The 26,884-nt window shown below is 40.5% G+C and overlaps 1 protein-coding gene and 1 pseudogene across 4 annotated transcripts in view; one reads left to right on the top strand and one right to left on the bottom strand.

Annotated features, from left to right (window-relative positions):
- Nucleotides 1-26,884, bottom strand: part of PAK1 (p21 (RAC1) activated kinase 1) — a 157,729-nt gene that overhangs the window by 68,617 nt on the left and 62,228 nt on the right. The window contains exons 1-2 of one of the 4 annotated variants that reach the window (XM_058687673.1): nt 17,845-18,043; nt 130-340 (exon numbers count right to left, since the gene is read on the bottom strand). In XM_058687673.1, coding sequence (XP_058543656.1) covers nt 130-319 — 190 coding nt within the window. In that variant the 5' untranslated portion in view covers nt 320-340; nt 17,845-18,043. Of the gene's footprint in view, nt 1-129; nt 341-17,844; nt 18,044-26,884 lie in introns of those variants that run through there. The other 3 variants (XM_058687675.1, XM_058687674.1, XM_058687676.1) reach the window with 3 other exon arrangements.
- The window catches only part of LOC131486567 (uncharacterized), a 48,003-nt pseudogene continuing 38,264 nt past the window's right edge, over nt 17,146-26,884 (top strand).

Below are 26,884 nucleotides of genomic sequence, written 5' to 3'. Positions count from 1 at the left end.
TGAGCACTGGGTGTTGTATGGAAACCAATTCGACAATAAATTATATTTAATAAAATAAATAAATAAACAAAAAAAGCAAAAGAAAAATAAACAGAGTACACAAATGATGAGAAAAATGAAATACTGTACTTTTATCTCCAGGTAAGATGGATCGGTAAAATCGGTCCTTCTTTTTCTTCTCCTCTGGGTTTGGAGGCAGAGGTTTGGAACCATGGTTTAGGGTTCCAGCATCTTTGCTGCCAGCTCCAATCATAGTGCTGGTGTTTCTCATTGGAGGGGCTGGAGGTTTGTCTTGAATGTCTAGGCCGTTATTTGACATCGTCACCACCACCAGCAGCTACTGGAATCAGAGAGAACAAAATAACTCTTTTATCATTTTCGTGCTAAAGGAAATATATATTAAAAAATTTTTTAAGTCCAAACTATACAACCCATCCTCCAGGGCCCAGCTCAAATCCTTCCACTGCACACCATAACTACTGCTGTCCGATTCAGTCAACAATACTCAAAGATGTAATACCTACTCTGTGCCAAGCACTGCTGAAAATTCACAAGGTTCTTGTTTTTCTCTAAGGCACTGGAGAGCACAGAGAACCACCATGATGTCATTTAAAAGGCAGAAATTTGGCCCAGCTAAAATATGAATCCCAAACTAAGTGTGAATCCCAGTGCCACTTACTAGCTTTAGAAGAATTTCTTAACCACTTGGGTTCCATTTATTCATTCATTAAATAAAACTGCTAACAGCATTCTACATAGTAACTCTTTGCCAACCTTTAATCCTGTAGCTTTAGGAAATCATGTTCCCTCTCTAGAATGGACTGTATCACTACATCAAAAGTCAGTAAAGCTGCCAATTTTGTTAATAGTCTTGTTGGAACACAGTCATTCATTTACATATTGTCTATGGCATCTTTCACATTCCAATGAGTTGAGTAGTTGCAATAGAAACTATATGCTCACAAACCTAAAATATTTATCCAGTCCTTTTCAGGAAAACTTTGTTGAAGGGGGAGTTCTAGCCCCCTTGGCCTAGATCATCTCTCCAGTAAATTTGACCTGGTTCTAAACACATGATGGCCAATGCAGTAACCATCCTGTCATATATGGTGTTGAATTTACTGGTAATCCCCAATACTTCTGGTAAAGGGAAGGAATAAAATCTTTAAAGGGGAATTCCTATCATGGTACCAATAGTTTTAATGAGGATAGGTGTTTTTACCTTAAATAAGTGTCCTTGACAATGGACAGGCATGAATGTGTCCACAATTAATAAAGTCTCTCATTATTCTTCTAGGTTACAGTAGCAATTATATCTCTAACCATGACTACTGAGAATATACATTCTGAAGGGCGCCTGGTGGCTCAGTCAGTTGAGCGTCCAACTTTGGCTCAGGTTATGATCTCACAGCTCTTGAGTTCGAGCCCCATGTCGGGCTCTGTGCTGACAGCTCAGAGCCTGGAGCCTGCTTCTGCTTCTGTGTCTCCCTCTCTCTCTGCCCCTAACCCCTTCACATTCTGTCTCTGTCTCTCTCAAAAATAAATAAACATTAAGAATATAAGTTCCGTGGAGTAAAATACAACAATGCTTTAGAGACGAACGTTTCTAATTAAATAACAAACAAACATAAACCAACATAATAATCATCACAAGCTTTTTAGGAATACAGATGCCCTGTTTTGACCCCCACAAATTGTGATTTAGTATGACTGGGTTATGGTCCAAATTCTGTAATTTTAAGACTTAGTGATCCCAATGCCAGCCAGATTTGAATACCATTGCTGTAGATGCCAATTACATAAATACTATGAACAAAATTGAATATTTTTTACATTTTCTAATAAATGCAGAACTAAATGATCACCTGCATCCATTTTGTCTTTTAATTATTTCTCCACATGCCATCAGTGATCTAAAATACAGCACTCCTCTACTTTAAAATCCATCACAAAAGCTAAAGTTCCTTACAAACTAAGCCATCACACCCGGACACAGCCTACATTCAAACTGTACCTTAGAAACCTCTATTCTTCTGATTTGCCAAGTAGTTTCTTACCCTCCTGCCAATGCTTCTTGTCAATGATTTCTCCCTCCTCTGACTGATAAAAATCTTACTCATCTTTCAGGGCCAAATTCAAGCTTTACCTCTTTGTGTAATTCATCCTCACCTACCTCTGGCAAACCAACTGCTCCTTCTCTTTTTGAACAAAAGAAATCAAATAAGCAAGGACAATCTTATTTTTTTTTTCAACTTTTTTTTTTTTTAATTTATTTTTGGGACAGAGAGAGACAGAGCATGAACGGGGGAGGGGCAGAGAGAGAGAGGGAGACACAGAATCGGAAACAGGCTCCAGGCTCCGAGCCATCAGCCCAGAGCCCGACGCGGGGCTCGAACTCACGGACCGTGAGATCGTGACCTGGCTGAAGTCGGACGCTTAACCGACTGCACCACCCAGGCGCCCCAAGGACAATCTTATTAATCTATACTAACTCTCTGGGTAGTGTGCTTTTTATCCATTTGTTCCAGCTTCACTTTGCAGATTTGCCTTTGCTTTCCCTTCCAGCCCCAACTCAAGTCCCTCAGCTCCCCCAAAGAGAATTTCCACAGGCTCAGTTCTCAAGTGTACTTTCCTACTCTGGACTGCCAGTTCCAAAATTACACTCCCCACAGCTACCTGATAGCCTAAGCAGGCCCTTCCTGCCTTTCTGGTCCTTCAGCCAACAGTTTCATTGAATGTAACTCCCTTTGAGGGCTATAGCCCAAGATTATGCCAAGAAAGGCTTCATCACCCTTTTTGATACAGGGTTTTCTTCATTTCTCAGTTCTTTCACCATACTTGGAGAATTCTCAGGGGCAGCCCTCCATTTTCAAAATGATTCCAAATTATTAAAACCTAAAATCTGTTGTTGGAATACAATGCTTGAATCCTCTGTACCACATTCCAGCCTAGGTCACCCAGCCTATGCTTGAAAACTTCCAATTTTAGGAAATCTACAGTCTCAAAAGACAGCCTATTCTATCTTTGGTCACTTCATTTAGAGTTCTTACTTATATTAAGTTCTATCTATTTCACACTGCATTGCAATTATCTGTTTAGACATTTCCACCCCATACACTCCCTCCTCTGCCAGACTTAGACTATGAACTCCTCAAGAACAAAGTTCAAGGATGCTTGGATGCTATGAACAAAAACTGTTCTGTCAGTTAAGCCTTGGACTCTTGGGACTCTTGATTTCAGCTGAGATGGAGCCCTGTGTCAGCCTCTACACTGACAGTGCAGAGCCTGCTTGGGATTCTCTCTTTCTGTCTCTCTTCACTCTTCCTTGCTTATGGGTGCACACACGCTCTCTCTCAAAATAAGTTAGTAAACGTTAAAAAAAAAAAGAAGAAGAAAGTTCAGTCATATTTATTTCTCAATCCTCAACACCAGGTCTGGAACAGAATATTCAAAAAGAATGAAATCTTGCCATATGTAACAACATGGATGGAACTAGAGTGTATTATGCTAAGCGAAGTAAGTCAGTCAGATAAAGACAAATATCATATGATTTCACTCATATGTGGAATTTAATAAACAAGACAGATGAACATAGGGGTAGGGAAGGAAAAATAGGATAAAAACAGAGAGGGAGGCAAACCATAAGAGACTGTTAAATACAGAACAACCTAAAAGTTGCTAGAGGGGAGATGGGCAGGGGATGGGCTAGATGGGGGATGGGTTTTAAGGAGGGCACTTGTGATGGGCACTGGGTGTTACACATAAGTGATGAATCACTGAGTTCTACTCCTGAAACCAATACTACACAGTATGTTAACTAACTTGAATTTAAATAAATTAATTAAAAAAAAAGAAAACTCAATAGGGGCACCTGGGTGGCTCAGTCGGTTGAGTGTCCGACTTCAGCTCAGGTCATGATCTCACAGTCCGTGAGTTCGAGCTCTGCATCAGGCTCTGTGCTGACAGCTCAGAGCCTGGAACCTGCTTCAGATTCTGTGTCTCCCTCTCTCTCTGCCCCTCCCCTACTCATGCTCTCTCTCTGTCTCAAAAATAAATTTAAAAAAAAAATTAAAAAAAATTTTTTAAATAAGAAGAATACTCAATAAAGATTTGTTGAACAAATGAACAAAGAGCAAGTAAACAAATAAATGAATAAATAAAAACTACTTCTATTTGTTAGTCCTAAATCTTACCTCACAGCTATTCCAAAAAGTCTATTGCTTCTTCCCCAGACTGAACTTTAGATACTTAAAAACATCTTTCAAAACCCCCCAAATCTATTTTCTCAATGCTAAACACTGTCAGTACCTTCAACTACACTCACAGAACACAATTTTATATCTTCCTGATCCTTCCCTCTGAACTTACTTGGACTTAATGTTTCTATACTACTTTCCAGTTTCCCTGCAGCCCTCCAAGCAGTCTTTTCCTATGGTTCCTCCACCAGTCTTTACTCTCTTTACACTTCATAGATCCCCTCACTGGTCATTTTGTCCATCTACATTCAGGACAATAACTGGCACATGTTTAAAACTATGCCATTTTACTTTTTTTTTTTTTTTACAGGAAAACAAGTCCAAAACATCAATCCTGAGGGGAGAAAGGAAAAACATACTCAACTCTTAAATAAGGAGACCAAACACATCTTAAATCTTCTAACAGTCTGTGCAGGCCAAAGATCTGGGAGGATAACAAGCCCATGCCTTCTGACATGCTGCAGTATAAAGCTAGGTTCAAGGCCAACATTTAGAATGATCATTCAGATGGCACCCTTCTACCCATCCTAGAGAACAAACTGGTAATACAGAGAGGGGGAAAGATAGACTGACCACATTTTACCAATACCCCAGAGGCTTAGGGAGCCTAATAATTTATGAGAAACTAATTATACTGAAGTATTATGAATCAACTGAATGGCTCTATAATACATGCAGGATCACTGTGAGGTTTCAAAAAAGCCATTGGTAGGACAATATAATAAAAAGATGACTGGAGGCTAAAATCAAGAGACCTGGATTTAAGTCCTAGCTCTGCTATTTACTAGCTACAATTCTAATAAAAGTCCCTTCACCTATGAGGGGCAATCTGTTGTTTCCCACTATGTAGTCACTAGACAGATACTGGTCAAGAAGGCAACCAAGGAAGGGAAGTGATTTGATGTGTCCTTTGCCATAAAAAGCATAAAGACATCGTGCTTGGGCAGAAAGAAGGGGAAGAAAACGCTTTTCAAGTAGCCACTATGTGTAAGGTACTTTACATACTAGATGAAACTGGACAGGGACTGAGGGAAGAAGTGTGCACACCAACCGCTACTTCCTTCCACTTTATCACATCTGGATGCCACAGCCACAGTATAAAGAGCCAAGATACACATAACACCAAAGCCAGAAGCAACCTTAGAAGCCACCTAATCTGACCCTCTCATATAACAGATAGGAACACTGAGGTCCAAAACACAGAATGAAATTGCTTAAGATCGCACAGCAATTTAAAGGTGGGGGTTCCAATGTTTTCAGACTCTGCCAAACAATTTTCCAAATATACCTGACGTAACTGTAGCGCCTTTGTAACTTTTCTTTTTTTTAATGTTTGTTTGGTTGGTTTGAGAGAGAGAGAAAGAGACAGACAGCACACAAGCAGAAGAGGGAGAGAGTGAGAATCCCAAGCAGACTCCAAACTCACAGGCTCCACACTCAACAGACTGAGCCACCTAGGCACCCTGCCCCTTCGTACCTTTTCTGACCTGAATTCTGCTACTCTTGATTTAGGTAAGTCAAATCTAGCCAATGGCAAATATACAACAATATAAACATGTTTGGGCTGGATGTGATTGATATTTACTAATGTCTTCCATGAGGCTAAGCATGTGAAAGTTATGGACACCTTTTGCTATCACTGCAGATTCTTCATTTAAGTACAATTCAAATCAATAAATTTTTACTGAGTACTTACATATAAGCTGCCATGTTGGAAACCAGGGACACAGAGATAAATAAAGGAATATGATCTAACTCTAGAGGTTCTCACAGTCTAGTAAGCAAGATAGACAGGATCTAGAAAAGCACAACGCCAGGCCACTTGTGAATAGTGCTATAAGAGCAGGATAAGCAGTAAGATGTCAGAAGACACAAAAAGGAAAGACTATATTGAATTTAGGTGATCAGCAAGGCTTCATAGAAGAGGTGATGTTAAAAGGAGGGGCTTAAAGAATAAACAGGTCAGACTGGTGGTCTTTGACTCTGGATTATTAGAACCCCCTATGAGCTTTTTAAAGCACCAGCCAAAGTACTTAGGGGGAAGTACACTAATATTTGCAATTTACTTTGAAATGCATTTAAAAAAATAAGATGGATTAATGAATGAACACAGGGATGTGATATACTTGTCCATATATAACTTATAATGAATGTGATAAAGCAAATACTTGAAAATGTTAATGGCAGAAGAATCTAGGTGGTGGGTATACATGTATTCACTGTAAAATTCTTCCACCTTTGCTGTACTTTTGGAATTTCTCCTAATAAAAAGTTGGGGGGATGGATACCAATGCTGAGCTCTGATTTAACTGGTGTAAAATAGGCCCAGGCATTGGTATAGCACCTGAACCAAACAAAACAGTCAATAAATAAATGGATGGTTTTGACAGAGAATGATAATGGCAAGTGCATCCCAGACCACAGGAATAGCAACCGTGAGAGTACACTGTGGTAGAACACAACATGAAAATGAAAAAGTAGGACACAGTGATCACAGAGAGCCTTTTATGTTCTATAACACATACAGCACTGGTCAGAAAAATGGTCCCTTCTAAGCAGTTCTAGATCCATGCAATGAATGTCCTGTGTTAAAAATAAAAGATGACACTTGATTTAAAAAGGCTGTGGAGAGATGACAATGAAAAAAGAGGTGTTGCCTGGAGGAGGGGACCAGCTGCCATCTGTCTGCACAGAGGACTCTGCGCTGACTTGAGCTCACACAATGGGACTTGGAGTTTAGAAGAGTCCTCTGAACTGCCTAACAGGGTTGCTAAAATTCTAAAAACCAGTGTCCCTGCAAAACCTCTTGAACTAACCATCTTTGCAAATAGGATTTCAGCCATCATTTGACACTGACAGTTTAATAACCAGTAACATTCTAAAACACTTTGGAGTTTACAGAAAACATGGAAATCTATTTGGTTGGTATCATTTTTCTCATTCATTCATGCAAATATTTATTCATCACCTACTGTCTGCCAGGCTGTGCTAGGTGCTGGGGATAAAACAGTGAACAAGTCAGAAGAAGCAAAATGTCAGAGATGGTGCCAGTCACCCAGAGCCAACAGAGGCGGGGATCTGAAATGTAGTCTGTGTAACCAGAGGACCACCTCTTTTTCAACTACACCACATGTCACTGTTCACTCTAAAAGCAAAGGAGTGGGCTAGATAACCTCTAATAATCCCTCAGGCCATTATTTAAAATGAAAGAGAGAAAGGAAGAAGAGAAAATAAAACCTATTCCATATATTAACCATATCTGTCAGTCAACAACTCAAAGCAGCTGAGACTGGCATGACCAACACTCCACCCAGAACTGGGGAGTACTGCATGCCCTTGACACCTGGTTATGAGAATCTGATCTTTAATTAAATTGTGCCAGGAGGCTTTCTTTGGCAGGAGCCTGGAATGCTGCAGTCTTGAATTTGCTGAGGGATGTCCTTCTGACACGTCAAAGGCACTCCCTCTATGCAGCCTCCAGCCACTTGTTCTGGTTTAGCAACAAGAAAGCAACTGCTGAAGTAGCAGAGAGGAAAACTGTGGAGGCTGTTTCTGGGCTGTTAGGAAAGCTACTTTAATTTCTGACCCTCAGTTTCCTCTCATGTAAAATACACATAAGACTATGTACTTTATACAGGTATGAGAACTTAAAAAGCATATATAGAGAGAAGCACCTAGCATGCTGCCTGGCACAAAATAGATAAATATCCGTTCTTATCCCCCATTCATCTTTCTAGTTTCATCTCTATTATTCCCTAAACTTGTTCATTCCAACTCGATATTCTTTCATGCCCCTGCCTTTGCCCACACTGTTCTCTCTGCCTAAATGTCCCAACTTGTCTGCCAAGCAAACTCCTACTCATTCTTCAATACCCAGCTTGATTCACTTTCTCTATGAAACCTTCATAGAAACCCCCCTACTTCTATCCTTTCCCCAAAATTTAATAGCATTTTATACATACTTCTATGCAGCAGTTTCCATATAATCATAATAACCTCACCAGACTATGAACAAGCCAAAGGACAAAACTGAGTCTGATTAATCTCTATTCTCCAAGTCCCACCCAGCACAAACCTGGCACACATGAGGTAACTAGCAAAGGTTCACAGACTAAGGCTGCCTTGTTTACAAGAAAAAAACATAGGAGCTAGAAGGATCATGAAAAATCAGCCAGTTCCAAACCTTTATTTTATAGCTGGGAACCTGAAACCCATAGGGGTATGAAATTTACCTAAGATCACTCAATGAAATAATGAGGACATGATGAGCCTCTGACTATTCTGATTCTCTTAAAAACACTCTCTTTCTACACTAATTATAGTTTGAGACAAAATGAACAAAGGACTATACCTGGAATCAGACAGGTATGAGATGCAGCAAAATGAAATGGAAAAGGCAGAGAGATTTGGAGTCACAGACTTAAGGCAGCCATGTACCTTCACCCTTCCCTCCTCTCACCAATCAGATCTACATATCTTCCTCACTTCTACCACCTGTGCAGATAGCCACTAGAGTTACCTGCAGAAACTAGTACCAAAGGTCTGATACCTCTCCCTACCATCTTGGGAAATTCCTGACCTGCAGTTCCAGTTAAGCTATTCTCAACAGTTAAGGATAAGCTTCAAACCATCAGACTTCACAATGGATGCCCTGAACTAAGAAAATCATCACTGAAACCTGAGGCCCATACAATCTGAGAGCTGAAAGGAACCTATATGGCCATCTGGTTCAACCACCCAAGGAACAATGAAATCTACTCAGCTGCCTCTTACATGGATGACCTTCTAGTCAATCTCTGCCTAAACATATCCTGTGATTTCCCACACTGCCACATGCTGCCTCAAAGGAACATTTTCTCTTGGAAGTGTTAAGAACCACAGCTTAAGAGTGGACTGCCCTCTCTCCTCTAAAAGATAATCAGGACTAAGTCAATCAAGCTTCCAGTGTCCATTTACTTCAGTCATCCTCAATCACCCAAAATCTTGTCCCCTACCTTTTCTGTATGCCCTCTAATCTCATCAAATTCCTCACCCCCTCCTAATTCTGGATCCCTTTCACTATTTCCTCTGTATCTTCCCATTTGTCATGGGCTAACTCCCCTTGCCTCCTTTTCTTAAAAGAAACCTGGCTATCACCTAAAAAAGAGACTTCAGCAACCCTCTCAATTGGAAGCTATTTTCTCTCTCATACCCAACATATCAGTGTTGTCCTTAACTTTTCAGAGCTATTTCCAAGCAATTCCTTTCTCCTTGTAAAAACCTCTTTCCTTTGAGCAGCCTCCACTGGTTCCTGTCACACTTCCGTCCTGCCTAATACTCACTTCCCGGTCACCTCACTCAAAGGCTTTAGTTCCTTGATCAGTCTTCTTCGGTACCCCTCTAGTTATCATTCTAGGTGACTTTTACAGCCACAATGATAACCATTCCAACACTCTGGCCATTTCAATTGCAGACGTCCAGTCCAAGCTGGCCAATACCCCCATGATCACACCCTAGACCTTATCACCAAAATGTGCATCAACTCCAATATCTGGAATGAATCATATATACTCTAACACAATCTCCAAGCCATGCAGCTCACTTGCTCAAGAAGTTCTACTACAATTCCTAGACTTTCTATTGAGCTCTAATCCACTATCCATTAGTACCTCCAGCCTTCACTTCTCTTTTTCCTTAATTACAGTCCATAAAAATCACTCAAACATCAAAACCCATCAGTCCTCTAAAACTCAACAACAAAAATCCTAACAACTCAATTCAAAAGTGGGCAAAGGATCTGAATAGACATTTTTCAAAAAAAGGTATGTGAATGGCCAATAAGCACATGAAAAAATGTTCAACATCACTAATCATCAGGAAAATGCAAGTCAAAACTACAATGAGATAATACCTTGCATCATTAGGATGGCTACTATCAAAAAAAGAGAAACCAACAAGTATTGGTGAGGATGTAGAGAAATTAGAACCCTTGCTCACTGCTGGTGGGAATGTAAGATGGTACAGCCACTATGGAAAATAGTGTAGTGGTTCCTCAAAAAATTAAAAATAGAATTACCATATGATCCAGCAATTCCACTTCTGGGTATACAGACACACACACAAATGGGGTCTCAAAGAGACATTTGCGGGGCGCCTGGGTGGCTCAGTCGGTTAAGCATCCGACTTCGGCTCAGGTCACGATCTTGCGGTCCGTGAGTTTGAGCCCCGAGTCAGGCTCTGGGCTGATGGCTCAGAGCCTGGAGCCTATTTCCGATTCTGTGTCTCCCTCTCTCTCTCTGCCCCTCCCCCGTTCATGCTCTGTCTCTCTCTGTCTCAAAATAAATAAACGTTAAAAAAAAAAAATTAAAAAAAAAAGAGACATTTGCACACCTGTGTCCATAACAGTATTATTCACAATAGCTAAAATGTAGAAGCAATACAAGGATCCATTGGCAGATGAATAGATAAGCAAAATGTAGTATACACATACACTCAAATATTATTCAGGGAAGGACAGAAATTCTGTAACATGCTACAATATGGATGAACCTTCAGAACACTATGCTAAGTTAAATAAGTCAATCACAAAAAGACAAATACTATATGATTCCAATAATATGAGATCTTTAGAGTAGTCAAAATCATAAAGATAAAAAGTATGATGGTGGCTGCCAGAAGCTGGTGGGAGGCGAAATGGAGAGTTACTGTTTAACAGGCCGAGTTTCAGTTTTATAAAATAAAAAGAGTTCTAGGATGAATGCTGGTGATGGTTGCATAATAATGTGAATGTATTTAATGCCACTGACCTGTACACTTAAAAATAGTTAGTATGGTAAGTTTTATGTTATATACATTTTACCACAATAAAAAAAAAGGAAAAAGTAAGGGGAATTAGAATTTACTAAATACGCTACAATGTGCTCAAAGTTCACAATGGTATCACAGTCATATTACCATCGGAGACTGTTAACACTGGGGTAGAGGCCAATGAACTGAGACTTAAGATATTAATTACAGGGGGCGCCTGGGTGGCTCAGTCAGTTGAGCATCCAACTCTTGATTTCAGCTCAGGTCACGATCTCATGGTGAGACATGAGATCAAACCCTGCCTCGGGCTCTGTGCTGGCTGAGGAGCCTGCTTAATTAAGATTCTGTCTCCCCCATTTGTGCACGCATGTTTTCTCTCTCTCAAAAAAAGATATTAATTACAGGCAAATGATGACTGGTTCTCAGTAAAATCTGTAGGACAATAAGACAGCTTATAACAGGCTTTCACTGTACATATATACTTTAAATAAATCTGATCAATCTAAACAAATCTGATTAAAACACACACATGACACACAGAAAACAAAATAATCAATCCCTTTGCCTCCTCTCCCTTTCCAAAATTCAACTGGAAAAATCTCAGCTTTGGCATACCTGAACTCCCTCCCAAATGTCTCTATACTGAAGCAGTTGAATGTCCTAGAGAACATTGCCTGATTGACTGCTTTCACTTGAAAATTATGAATACCTCCCTACATATGATTACGTTGCCTCAAATGAGCACTCAATTGGGCTTCCCACTCACCCCTTCCCCTTTGCTGATGAACTCACCTTCTGTGAGAAAATAGAAATCTTTGCAGGAGAATTCCATCTTCCCACTCCCAAATCTATGTGCCTGTCTGCACCTGCATCACCCAGTTACAATGAAGGAAGTGTTCCTACTCCCATCAAAAGCCATTCTCTCTTTTCCCTCTACTCTTTTACTTGCACTCCCTCTCACCTGGAATGATTTCTTTCAGCTACATTAATCAACCAATCAATTAATCAGTCTCTCTCCCCCACTCCCTCTCTTTTTTAGATATATTCAGTCATTCAACAAATATTTATCAAGCATCTACATTATCCCAGTACTACTCTAGCTGAATAAGACAAAGTCCCCGTGTTTGTGAATTCTATGAACTAGTAGAAGAAGCAGACAAAGAAATAAGCAAATAAATATGCAATGTCAAATCCATAATGGAAATTAAAGAGTAATACATGTGAATATGGAGAGGAACAGGGATGGGTGGTATGTAAGACGAGATGATCAGGAGAGGCTTCTCTGAGGAAGAGACACTTAAGACCTGAATAAATGAGACAACTAATCTTAGTAATACCTGGAAGCATTTTAAGCAGAGGGAGCAGTAAGTACAAATGTCCTAGATAAGACTATTTGGGGGCATGTAGGGCAGCAAAAAGGACAGCAAGACAAAAGTTTACTGAACCAGGAAAAGTATGGCAGAAAACTAAGATTAGAGATATAGCCAGGGGTCAGATTATGTAGGACTTTACAGTCCCACAAACAGTAAGTTTGAATTCTGTGTCAAGCATGAGAAGATACTAACGAGTTTTGAGTAGTGTTCTGATTTATGTTTAAACCACTCTGGTTGCAGAGAACAGACTGCAGGGGAGCAAAGGAAAAGTAAAGAGACCATTAAGAAATTATTATAATAGTCCAGGTAGAAACTGATGATGCCTTAATGGATTGCAGTCAGTATACAGCAGTATAAGCAAAGATAGATATTTTGAAGGTGGAGCCAAATGGTTTATTTAGAGATTGGATGTGAGAAAAAAGGAAAAATCAAGATGATCTCTAAATTTTTGGCCTGTTCTGAGAATACTGAGTGAATATAAACATGTTATAGTGTCTCCCATTCAAAGACACCAACATCTTCCTCAAAACATCACACATTTCTTGTTGCCCTTCATAGCACAGCTTCTCAAAAGAATTGTCTATTTATACTATCTCCACTTCCTCCTCTTCTATTTGCCAAGTAATATTCTACTATTGCACCAAAAGTAGTCAAGATTACCAATCATCTCCATGTTGCCAAATCAAATGGTTACTATTCTGTCTTCACCTTACTCAATCTCTCTGCAGCATTCACCTGCTTCTCCTTTTTGTGTACTCCTATCTCCTTTGCAGACTCTTCCTAGCTATCCTCGACATGTCCAAGGTTAGAAACCTCCTTTCTTCATATGTTACATTCTCATCTAGATGATCTCATCCATTCCCATGGCTTTACATATTACCTATATGTTGATGTTATCCAAGTTTCTATCTTTACCCAAAAGCTCTCTTTCAGATTAGTAACATCTGTTAGACAATTCCACCTGTATTTCTCATAAGTACCTAAACCTAACATGAATAAATGAAACTCTTGATATTCACAGCATCTATGATAAATTTTAATTGTATTTGCTTATTTATTATACATCTCCATCAATAAACAGAAAGCTTCACAAAGGAGCAACTAAGTCTTTTGTGTTTACTAATATATACTTAGCAACTAAATAGGGCTCAGCAAAAGTAGACACCAAGATTTACTAGACCTTGTCTCTACCCTCCAAATAGTCACATACTAATAGGATAGGCAGATACATAAACCGCAATGACAGTATGACATGACATGGTAAGTGCCACTGTCAGTGGTGAGAGGAAGAACATGAGTGCTTCATGAATCCCAAAGAAGGGCCCTTAATAGCCTTGGAGTCAAGGAAGGCTTTTTTTTTAATATGAAATTTATTGTCAAATTGGTTTCCATACAACACCCAGTGCTCATCCCAACAGGTGCCCAAGGGAGGCTTTCTTAAGAAGACAACTTAAGACTTGTTTATTTTTGCAAGCATATTCAGTGCCTACTATACACTTTTTTCTTTTTTATATAATTATGTTCAAGCTTTACAGTAACTCTTCAAGGTAGGTATAAATATATTCAATTTTATATATGAAGCTTAGAGAGATTAAAAACCAAGTAGTTAGTAGGTAGTGGAACCAAAATTTGAACTGAGGTCAGTCTGCTTTTCAATCCCTCCACCTTCCTTTCTTTCTTTTCTTTACTCTTCTTTTTTTTTTCCTGTATCACAAGGCATCACCAAAAATAATATCTTTTATACTTGCCACCTACTATTTGTTTGACCTAAAAGAAATCACTATACCTCTTGACTTCAGTTTTTAGCATGGGGTTCAATTACCAGTCAGTCTCTAAATCCTCCTCATTCTAACTCCCTCCTTTTCCTTTGTTATTAAAGATTGAGACTCATGGCACCTGGGTAGCTCAGTAGGTTACCGTTACTTGTCAGACTCTTGATTTCGGCTCAGATCACAATCTCACAATTCGTGTGAGATTGAGCCCCGCATCAGGCTCTGTGCAGACAGCCTGGGATTCTCTCCCTCTCTCTCTGCTGTTCCCCTACTTGTGCTAGCTCTCTCTCTCTCTCTCAAAATAAATAAATAAATAATCTTTTAAAAAAAGATTGAGGGGTGCCTGGGTGGCTCAGTCGGTTAAGCACCCGACTTTGGCTCAGGTCATGATCTTGCGGTTCACGAATTCAAGCCCTGTGCTCATCTCTGTGCTGACAACTCAGAGCTTGGAGCCTGCTTCCTGTGTCTCCCTCTCTCTCTGCCCATCCCCTGCTCATCCTCTCTCATTCATTCTCTCTCACTCATTCTCTCTCTCCCTCCCTCCCTCTCAAAAATAAATAAAACATTAAAAAAAAAGATTGAGGCTCAGTTTTAAAACAGTCAGTGAGCAACCCTAGGCATTTCTTTCATGCTATAGCATCTAAGCATTTTTCATGGTGAAAATACATTCACAAATAACCACAGTAACATCTGTAGATCAGTTCACAGTTTACAAATTAGTTTCACACATTCATTATTTCATTTGATCTTCACCAACCCCGTGAGGTGTTAAATCCCTATTTTACAGAGGCCAATGGAAGTGAAATGCCTAGCCTAGCTCTATCAGGTCTCTGGCCTCTAAAGCCCACCAGAAATTGAATTTAAGAAAATAGAGGGGTGTAGAAGGGGATGAAGACAGCAAATGACTCATAGAGGAAGCTCACCCAAGTGGCCTAGAGCCAGAAGAAATTAACAGGGACCAAGTCAGTTTCCCTTCCAAGGTAATGAGCGTTTAGCCATGGCACAGTGACCTACCACGTGGAACTGCTCTGTTTTCATTTCAGTAGTACCTTGAGTCCAGCACCAGAAAAGAAAATGTAAGAACACTCTTTGTACACTGCATACACAGGGTCTGAAGACAACATGGCATAAAAGAACAGATACCACCTTTAGAGAAGACTTGAATTTAGGTCCAATCTCTGCCACTGACTTGCTGAATAAAAAGTTCCCTCCCTCTGTGTTATCATAGCCCCTTGTGCTTCTGCCACATATACTTATCACATGAGGTTATAGACACCCATACTCCTTGACCTGCAATGGAAGGTAGCAACTTAGTCCAATTTCCATCTTTGTATCCCCAGCACCTGGCACCACAACTAACACTGAACAGATGATCCAGAGAATGTGTGATGATAGATGTCATATTCAAAGCTTTTTGTATACATATGCATTCCACATTATAGTCTACCCAGGGAGTGCCAGGAAAATAGCAACCTTGTCTTCTTATCTCTGCTTCCTCTCTCACTTCTCCTACTTTGAGGACACTGCTCAAGAAGAGTTTGTTGAGGAGAAACAAAACAGTCCAAAAAGCTGGCCTTCGGAGGGAAAGAAATTAACCTATATGGTCCTCTTTCCCAGACTATAGTCTTTCCCACCATACCTACCTCAACCTCCAAATAACCCCTAACTTTCCCAGTCCACCTTCTTCTTCAAAAGACCATTGTTCTTCTCTCCAGTACCCCACCCTCCTCCCTCTACCCCATCCCTGCTATCCACTCTTCCCTTGGCTCACAAGTCCACCTCTTTTCCTCCAGGTCAACAATGAAAGCTGCCACAGAGCCTTTCTTCCTCTCCCAGTCACTTGTCTCACAAAAGAGAGTATGGGCCCAGCCCTACTGGACACCTTGTTCTACTCCCACTCTAGTCTTCAAGCTGTCCATTTTCCATCTTGCTTACTCCCTATGCTGCCCCCTCCCCTCTGGGAAGGAGGTAGGGGTCAAATCCTGGAAGATAGATTGCTTGTTGGCAGGCCCAAAGCAAGGCACAGATGAAGTAAGGAGACAGACTGGCACAGAATTTGTAGATGAAAGCTCAAAGTAAGGGAAATAGGTAGGAAACGGAGAGTGTTTGGACCTCAAACACCACAAAAAGGTCCATACAAACCAGTAGGTTTATTAATAATGAGAAAGTTTAACCAACAGTTCTAAAAGGAAAAGAGAAGAAAGCCTAACCAAGAAGAGAAGGACCCAAGAGAGGGAAGGAAAAACTAGCTATGGAGGGTAAAGGATAAGAAAGGGAAGTATGAGGAGAGCAAGAAGAAGAAAGAAAATGGAGGGCAGGAGAAAAAACAGGGGAAGGAAAAATGAACAGGAGTAGGAAATAGAAAAATGGGGCGAGGAAGACGAGGAGGCAGTCACAGAAAAACTGGGGGGAGGTAGGGGATCAAAATCATCCAGGTAAGTTAGTATCAGGCCTAGTGTTTCTTGGTCCCAGATGATTAAGAAGGAAAGAATTATACAGAGTAAGACATTGCACAGCCCCCAAGGTCTGTCATTAACTAGGCTGAGTAAGGAGGGGGCTCCAGAAAAGATAGCCTAGTTTATTTTTTTTTTAACATTTTATTTTATTTTTTTAGAGGGAACGAGAGAGAGCATGCAAGCAAGCTGGGAAGAGGGATAGAGGGAGAGAGAGAATCTCAAGCAGGCTCCAGGCTCAGCACTGAGCCCCATGCGGAGCTCGATTCCATGACCCTGGGATCACAACCTGAGCTGAAATCAAGAGTCACACACTCCACTGACTGAGCCACCTAGGCACCCCAAAGATAGCCTACTTTAAAGCAGCTTTACACTCAAGTATCAAATCACTGGCCAGTTCACAGAAAAACCATTAACATGCCTTGACCTGTTTCTTTCCAACCCCACCTCCCTACATCCAACATACCTACACTCAACACTAAAATAATCAGCCTCTGCCTTGCCCATGAAGTCTCTGGGTCCTCAGCAGACCAGCAAGATGTCATCCAAAAGGCTGGCTGGAGGACAGGATACAAAGGCCTGCTCTCAAGTTCCCCTGTCTTCTACAGGATTGAAGGGGACATCTCTGCAGCCCATTCTAGGGTTTAACCAGCTTACTTTTCCAAAAGGCAGTTACAGTCTAGGGAAGCCAGAGTTACAAAAAGAACATCAAGCTCTTCACTGTGTAGATAAGGAAACTGAGGCCCACAGAGGCTACCAGAACAGGACCAGCCTGGGTCTTCTATCTCCCGGTTTACTCCACCTCTTAACAGGTTATTTATAATATAATGACCCTCCCCAGCACCCAAGAGAAAACCCCCAGGGTCCCAGCAGGCCAGCACCTAAACCAAGGTAGAAGAAAGCATCACCCAAACCACCAAAGAGAGGGTGTTAGCAAAGGAGAACGGCTCCTGAGGCACAGCAGTTCCCCCAAACCATTTTCCCCTTCCCAACCTTTCCTAGCCAGAGCTGATTCCAGGTGCTGGCCTAGCCCTAGGCCGGCTCATCTGAGGGTTCCGCCCTCAGCCCTTTCACTTAGAGTCTCTTTCCTTCAGAGACCCTAAACCCACCGGTCTGTGCGGCACCACTCCCCGGAAGCCAATGGAGACCCCTCCCCCTCCCAGCAGTGCCCAGCTGGGCGTGCCCCAGGGTGGGCCAGCATTACCTGGTGGGGGGAGCTGGCCCCGGCATCTCTGGCTACTGTTTTTGTCGCAGAGCCGCACCTCTCCCGCCCAGCTAGCGGCACAACGCCCTGGCTCCACCCGCGCCGCTCTACTCAGCTGGGGCCGAGCTCCCAGCAGCTCAGCCGCCCCAGCTCCCGCTCTCGGTTGCAGCACGCTCCCGCCCTCGCAAGGCTCAGCGAAGGCGCAGCTTCGGGGTTGGTGAAGCAGAAGGGGCGGGGGAAGAAGGGAGGGAAGGAGGCGGGAGTAAACGGCGCTTCTCCCTCCCTCTCCCCCGAAGAAACTCTGAGGGCGGGGAGACTGCTACCTTCCCACCCTCTCAGCTATTCTCCTCCACCTAGTCCCGCTACCTAGCAGGAGGTAATTTCTCGCTGGGGCTAGGCTTTCCAGGGCCTGTCAGAGTCCTGGGTGAGCCCCAGAGTCAAGGAAGAGAACCAGACCCGCTCTGTACCTTAGTTTCTGCATCTGTACAAGGACTCAAGGGCACTTCAGGTCAAACCAGGTATTTTATCAGATCAGCCTTCAGGGAAATAGATGCACCCACGCCTCTATACCACCAAGGTGTCAGGTTCTAATTCTAATGCCCGAGGGGAAACTCTAGGTGGGCACTTACAGCTGCTTCTAAGCAAAGAAAGCTCAGCAGCAGCTACCATTTATTAAGTGCTATTGTGTACCAGACGCTTTACAAAACGTTTTGTGTAGGGGCACCTGGGTGGCTCAGTCGGTTAAGCGTTGTACTTTGACTCAGGTCATGATCCAGTAGTCTGTGAGTTCAAGCCCCTCAACTGGCTCTGTGCTGACAGCTGGGATCTTGGAGCCTGCCTCAGATTCTGTGTGTGTGTGTGTGTGTGTGTGTGTGTGTGTGTGTCCCTCCCCCACTCACTCTCTGTCCCAAAAAATAAACATTAAAAAGAATTTTTTAAAAAAACAAAATGTTTTGTCTGTCTCACCACAACCCAATGAAGTAGGCACTCTACCAAATCACATGTCAAAACTGAGGTCCAGGAAGAACGTGGTTTCATACAATAGGTATTTCTTAAGCACATATTGTGAATCAGGCATTGTAATGAGCCCTAAGCTGAGCAACACATTACAGGACATTCATTAACCCTGGCCCAGACCCCCTAAACCCCACCAGTGCCCCCACAATCATTTAACATTAAACAAAAAAGCCTTCATACATTTCCAAATGCTCCCTAAGAGGTAATATTATGCCACTAACTACCCCCCTCTACACCCTGCTCTTGAGATATATGGCAGGAGTCAGATTATGCAAGGTCTCTTCCAGGTCAGAACTAGGAGTTCGCGTTTTGTTCCGTTTTAACAATCAGAAGACTTTGGGTGATTTTAAGCAGAATAATGAGATCTAATTTACATCTTTAACAGATCACTGATTGCTGAATGGAGAATAAAGGGGAGGATGATAGAAACAAGAAAACAAGTTAGGTTTTTTCAGAACTCCAGGCAAGAGAAGATAATAATGATTTTGACTAATATATTGGAAGACGAGCTGAAACAAAACAAGCATATTCTAAGGATACAGCTTGAAGAAGCTGCAGCAGAACTTAGTGAAAGATAGAATGTGATGGATGAGAGAGGAGAGTGACTTCCCCAAGACCACACAGCCAGAAAACGGCTGAGTTGTCCCAACTCTGGCCTGACTCCTAAGCCTATGCTTTACTTCTCTCTGCCATGTTAGTCATCTTTAGATCAACTGCCATAACCCCTAACCCTACTGCCTAGCAAAGAGCAGATAACCAGCATTATGCCTGATCAATAATTTAAGGATGCTAGACAGAAATTTTATGGTATTTATCCATTTTCCTTGTCAGATGTCTACACCTCCATTCAATGTGGCCAAATTATTTAACTGCAGAAGGATGGAAGGGAAGAATTCCATGAGGACAGAAAGAGCTCTTATGTTAAGTATCTTCCATCTTTCCCAGACCCTGAGCACCCATACTAGTCCACTTACCAGAAGTCCCAAATTTGATGGAGGAGATAGGGAATTTCTTGAAGACACCCACATTATAGAGAATTGGTCAGTAACACCGGCTGGGGGACCTATGACACTATGAGAACTCAGCTTCAAAGTCGTTTTAGGATGTTCCTTTAACCCCATACCCTTGTATCAACGTATACAGAGTTGATGAAAGTCAGGAACAGTCTTCTGCTTTGGACATAGTTTTTCAAAGTAATGATCAATAATCATAACATCTGATCTTACCCAACTTTCCACCCCATGTAGCATCCCCCCTCTTACAGATGGTTTTCTAGGTTCTGCTGAAATATATGTAGGTACAGACAGCTTCCTTGAAAACAGCACTATTAGACAATGCTTCCTAACATTCAGCCAGGTGCCTCTCTGTAAACTTCCAATTCTGCCTCCTGGAAAACATCCTTCAGAGCAAATATTAAAGGCTTTCAGATATATGTTATGGTAATCTATGAAGTCCTCGCACTTCTCTTCTCCAGGATAAATACTCCCATGTTCTATTCATCACCTGTTCATTCAATAACTACTTAAGATCTTGTATAAGCCACCAGGGATAGAAACATCAGTAAACAGGACCAACCTTTATGGTTTACGGTTTTAATATGATGGTTTTCAACTCTCCCTTTGCATCAAAATTACCTGGGAAACTTTAAAAATATACACTGAAGGGCGCCTGGATGGCTCAGTCATTAAGCATCTGACTTCGGCTCAGGTCACGATCTCACAGTTGGTGAGTTCGAGTCCCACATCAGGTGAGCACGAGCCCCACTTTGGGTGAGCTCGAGCCCTGCTTGGCTCCAGCCCTGCTTCGGGTAAAAACGTGGGTCCCAAGTAAGCACCACTTCTCTCTCTCTCTCTCTCTCTCTCTCTCTCTCTCTCTCCCTCTCTCTCTCTCTCTCTTTTCCTCCCTCTGTCTCTCTGCCCATAATGGGATATTCTATCTCTCTGCCCCTCATTCACTTGCACCCTCTCTCTCTCTCTCTCTCTAATAAATAAAAATAAAAAGAGTTTGGTTATGACTTTTCAGATACAACAGCAAAATCACGATCCATAAAATAAAAAGTTGGTAAATTGGACTTTATTAAAATGTACAACTTCTGCAAAAGATACCCATTAAGAAAATGGAAAGTCATAGACTGAAAAAATATTGGCAAAACACATATCTGATAAAGAACTTGTATCCAAAATGTACAAAGAACTCTTAAAACTCAACAGCAAGAAAACAACCCAATCAAAAAAAATGGATAAAATAATCTGGACACCCCAACAAAGATATAGAGAACATGAAGAGACAATCAGCATCATATGTCATTAGGGGCAATAATGAGGTACAACTACATACCTATTGGAATGGCTAAAACCCAAAACACTGATAACACCAAATGTGGGTGAGTATACAGCAACAAGGATTCTCATTCACTGCTGATGGGAATGCAAAATGGAACAGCCACTTTGGGAGACAGTTTGGCAGTTTCTTATAAAGCTAAATACAGTATAGGCTTACCATACAATTGGCAATTGCACTCCTAGGAATTTATCCAAGTGTGTTGAAAATTTATGTCCACACAAAACCTTGTCCACAAATATTTATTATAGCCATATTCTTAATTGTCAAAGTTTCGAAGCAACTAAGATACCCTTCAATAGATCAATGGGTAAACAAACATCCATACAACAGTTTATTATTCAACAATAAAAAGAAATGAACTTTCAAACCTCAAAAAGACACAGAAAAACCTGAAGTGAAAGAGTGTCAAGTATAAAGCTAGGCTGAAAAGCATGATATTCTTGGAAAATGCAAAACTATAAAAGCAGCAAAAATATCCGTGGCTGCCAGGGGTTTAGAAGGGGGTTGGGGTAAGGATTAGCAGGTGGAACACTGGGCACTTTTAACACAGTGAAACTATTCTATATGATATTGTAATGGTGGATAGGATACATGACATTATGCACTTGTCAAAACCCACAAAACTGTACAGCACAAAGAGTGTACCCTAATATAAACTATGGACTTTAGTTAGTAATAATGTGTCAATATTGGTTCATCAATTGTACCTAATTCACAACACTGTAAGATGTTGACCACTGACAAAGTGTAAGGGAGAGTGGTAGAAAGAGAGTACATAGGAGCTCTTTGTACTTTCTGATCAATTTTTCTGTAAGCCTTAAACTGATCTAAAAATAAAATGTATTAAAATAAAAATAAAAATAAAATGTATTAAAATAAAATAAAAAGTAAAAGTTTCAAGCAATATAAAGGACATACAAGACAAAGCTCATTTTCTTTTTTAGTAGATTCATTAAACATAAAATTACTCTGTCAAGTGGCTATAAAAATTTCTAAACACTCTCAATTTTTATGCTTATCTCATTGTAGACTGAGAACAGGTCAGACTCTACTTTGAGTAGTGGTGATCTAGGACATCTTCCACTATGCATAAACATGATACTCTAAGTGCAGTCTGTCCCCTTCAGAACATTGTTGGACTATCACCTCCTTTAACTCTACTTACCTCCAATAATTTAGTCTGAAGCTGCATTAGTTTTTAGCCACTGCAATGTCTTTGCTGACATTGAGCTCAGGCAGCCAAAACCACCATTTCTATAAGAATAGCATCATGCTAGGTCTTCTCCAGCCTGCCCATATGTTGCTATTTCTTTGAGACTTAAAATGTAGAACTTCTCTGTCATCCTCCTTAAATTCCATCTTGTTGGCTTCAACCCATCTTTGCAAGCTCACTTGCTCACTTGCGCACTCTCTCTCTCTCTCTCTGCCATCTAGAATAGTTTTCCCTTCCAGTCTTTATCACCTGTAAATCTAATAAGTATTCTATCTCTTCAAAAATTTATCAAACATCTACCATGTGTCCTTGCCTATACTAGGCTTCAGGGATTAAAGACAACTTAGAAATGGCCTATGTCTCCACTAATCACCACTAATAGTGGAGGCAAGCATATATAAAATGAAAAGTCCCACACTAGAAAACTGAATAAACAAAATAAACTGGATAAGGTAGAAGAAACAACAAAACATTATCATATAATATAAAGCAGGCCCACTAACATTTTCAGCAGGAAAGATCAAATTTAGACATTTTCTATTGTAGATTTCAGTTCTCAAAAACCAGGTGCTGATTCAGTTATAGAAGGCTGGCTAGCTGGCTCACTCCTAGCCAGCCAGCCAGCTAGGTGCTTCTTTCAATGGTGGGTGCTACTATAGGAAGCTTGGCTAAACTTGGCTCCCTCTGATAAAACATAAGACTCATGAAAATGAGGCATACTGGTAAGAAGCCAGAATTCTATTTATTACTGAGGGCTAATAATGAAGGAAGCTTTATTACTGAGGGCTAATAACCAATCAAACTTACGATTAAGGAAGAAACTATAAGCTAAAGAAATAAAAAAGCAGACTCAAATGAGGTAGAAGGGACTTTAAAGCCAAAACTGTACATTCAAAGAGAGAAATTAAATCTTAGAGATAAAAAATAATTTGCGCAAGTTTACACAAGTTGGCAGTTAACTTGTTTTAGGTGCAATTACTCCTTGCATTTATATAGTCCTTTGGTTCACAAAGTAAATAATTCATAAGTTATTCTTCTGAGTCATGGACCCTGACCAGTAATGTTTTATCCATGTAATCACCTTAGGCCTGACCAGGCCCTTTTAGGTCACTTACCTGGCTTGTATACACATATGAGTTTATGACCCTCGGTAACACTATATAAAGGCTAATGATTGGTAATAATTAGCAAATTTTCTTTAGACACTACAGGTTTCAACCTAACTAATGGCTTATGTATAGTGATTATACAGCCCATAGGAAAAAGAAAGATTGTTTTTATTTGATTATTTTGCAACCACAAATAATTTTAAGAACAACGCATTTACTGATTGAAAATTACAATTTTCCCATATCACCAGTTAAATGTAGGAGGAAGTCAGGCAATAATGATGACTTTGCTTATAAAGTAGTCATCGAACATACTATTCTTTCTTGTAATTAGATGGCAAGGCCAGTTGCCTATTAAGTACCATGAAATGAGGTACAGTATAAAATAAATAGAGATGCCTGGGTGGCTCAATCGGCTAAGTGTAGACTCTTGATTTTGGCTCAAGCCATGATCTCATGGTTGGTAAGTTTGAGCCCCGTATTGGGTTCAGCACCGTGTCACCATGGAGCCTACTTGGAATTCTCTCTCCTTCTCTCTGCCCCTACCCCACTCATGTGCTCTCTCTCCCTCTCTCTCTCAAAATAAATAAATAAACTTAAAAAATTAAAAATAAAAATAACAGCTTACAAAAATACTGCAAGAAAAGAAAGAAGCAATGGAGGAGATAGCATTTGGACTGGATATTGAAGAAGCAGAATTTTTATAGATAGAGGTATTGAGATTGGGGATAATGGTAGAGAATTCCCCTGAGGGAACCACAAAAGCAAAGACTCAAAGGAGGAAAAAGCATTCACTCTGTTTAGACAATAGTAAATAGTCTGATAATTCAAGAAAAGAGCAAATAATCTCATCATTCATTCACTACTTACTGAATATGTTCTACATGCCAGACACAGTGCTAGTCATAAGGGATGCAAACATTAGGAGACCTACATCTTAGAAGCAAAGCATTTTTAAATATAAGAGAAGACAAAGCTGTGTCACTGACAGTGGGACTTAACAGATCCAAAATCTGTTCCTGCTTCAGTCGTCCCCCTCTCAGTAAATAGCAACTCAACTCTTTCAGTTAGTTAGCCAAAATTTAGATTCGGCCTTGACTTCACTTTTTCTATTGCCTCTACATCAAATCCAACACAAAGCCCAAAACCACACTGACAACCCGGTCAGTAGAAATGACTACCATTACTTCTGATCATCAGATGCTAGAATGGGTAGCTCTGCCACTTCTGGCAGTGTGAGAATTCAACCTCAGTTGAAGAGCCACCAGCATCAATGCCACTTCAATGCCAGAGACTCAAACTTGCAGGCCGATGCTACTGCTTCTGCCACCAAAGACAGAAAGTTAGTTCCCCATTACTTTTTCTCTCATGTCATTAAATCCTAAATCCAAGTGCAGTTTTGGTGAAAGCTAGGTCACTGCTCTAGAAGCGGAGCAATTTGAAAAGCAACCATCTAAGATAAGATACATTTTTAGCACTTTTAGGGGATAGCATCTTTGCCCCCAAGAAGACTCATAAGTTGGGGAACACCAAATGCTATGCAGTAAAAACAAATGATACCTATTCACTTCAGTTATCTGTTCCTTGTACTTTTTCTTCCCATATGTAAATTGTTTTTTAAAAATACAGCCTATCATCCCTAATTGTGAGGGAAATGCAAATCAAAATCACAGTGAGATATCACCTCACACCTGTTAGAATGGCTGTTACCAGAAAGATAAAATATAACAAGCGTTGCTGGGATGTGGAGAAAAGGGAGCCCTTGTCCATTGCTGGTGGGCATGTAAGTTGGTACAGCCACTATGGAAAACATAGTGAATGAATATTCTTCAAAAAACTGAAAATAGGGGAGCCTGGGTGGCTCAGTCAGTTAAGTGTCCAACTTTGGCTCAGGTCACGATCTCACAGTTTGTGGGTTCAAACCCCGTGACGTGCTCTGTGCTGACAGCTCGGAGCCTGGAGTCTGCTTCGGATTCTGTGTCTCCCTCTCTCTCTGCCTCTTCCCTGCTTATGCTCTGTCTCTCTCTCAAAGATAAATAAAACATTTTTTAAAAAATTATTTTATATTTATTTATAATCCAAAGCCAGTTCCAGGCTCCAAGCTATCAGCACAGAGCCGGACACAGGGCTCAAACCCATGGACCATGAGGTCATGACCTGAGCCGAAGTCGGAGGCTTAACCAACTGAGCCACCCAGGTGCCCCTGTAAATAAAACATTTTTTTAAAGTTAAAAAAAAACAAAACAAAAAACAAAATAGAACTACTATATGGTCTAGAAATTCCACTTCTGGTATTTATCCAAAGAAACATGAATTTAAAAAGATGTATGCATGATGAAGCACTATTTACTATAGCCAAGATATGGAAACAATCTAAGTATCAATTGATGGATGAATGGTTAAAAAAAATGTGATCTATACATACAACAGAATACTGTTCAACCATAAAAAAGATGAAATCTTAGCATTTGCAACAACATGGATAGACCTCAACATTATGCTAAGTGAAACGTCAGAGAAAAACAAATATGTATGATCTCACTTATATGTGGAATCTAAAAAAAAAAAAAAATCTCATAGATAAACACATAGAACAGATTGGTGGTTGCCAGGGGAAAGGGTTGGTGAAACAGGTGAGGGGAGTCAAAAGGCACAAACTTCCAGCTATAAAATAAGTAAGTCTTGGGAATGTAATGTACAACATTACATGGTGATTTTACCATGGTGATTATGGTAAAATATACTGTGTTACATATTTGAAAGTTGCTAAGAGAGTGAATATTAAAAGTCCTCATCACAAGAAAAAGGAAAGAAAAATATTGTAACTATGGTGACAGATGTTAACAATGTGGTGAACATTTCACAACGTATACAAATACTCAATCATTATGTTGTACACCTGAAACTAATATAATGTTCTACGTCCATCATACACCAATTTTGTAAAAGTGGGTAGAGCAAAAATACAAATTAAAAAAAGTACTCCATCTTACACATTGTCACTAACCCTAACAAACTAAAAATACTCTTACCATCTCCCCCAAAAAAGGACAAAACAAAGTCTTATCAATTCCAATATCCCAGCATTGAATTCTAAGGAATTTATCTCTTATTTATTGAGTGCTTTAAGTAGCAGGTACTACTCTAAGCCTCCATGCCTTTGTTCATGCTGTTATCTCTAATTGGAACAGCCTTATCTCTCATTATCTCCCTTTGTTTCCTGGCAAACTTTTAACCTTTAGGTGTTAACCTCTCCAAACTTGCCATCTCTGCTGTGGTCCTGCCCAAGGCTTGTAGGTCTTCATCCTTTAGGATCTTAGAGTGCCTCATGAAAATTTACCACAGATGTCTTCTATCT

Source organism: Neofelis nebulosa, chromosome 10, assembly GCF_028018385.1.
Source record: "Neofelis nebulosa isolate mNeoNeb1 chromosome 10, mNeoNeb1.pri, whole genome shotgun sequence".
NCBI classification, from domain to species: Eukaryota; Metazoa; Chordata; class Mammalia; order Carnivora; family Felidae; genus Neofelis; species Neofelis nebulosa.
This window is presented reverse-complemented; position numbering and strand designations above follow the sequence as displayed.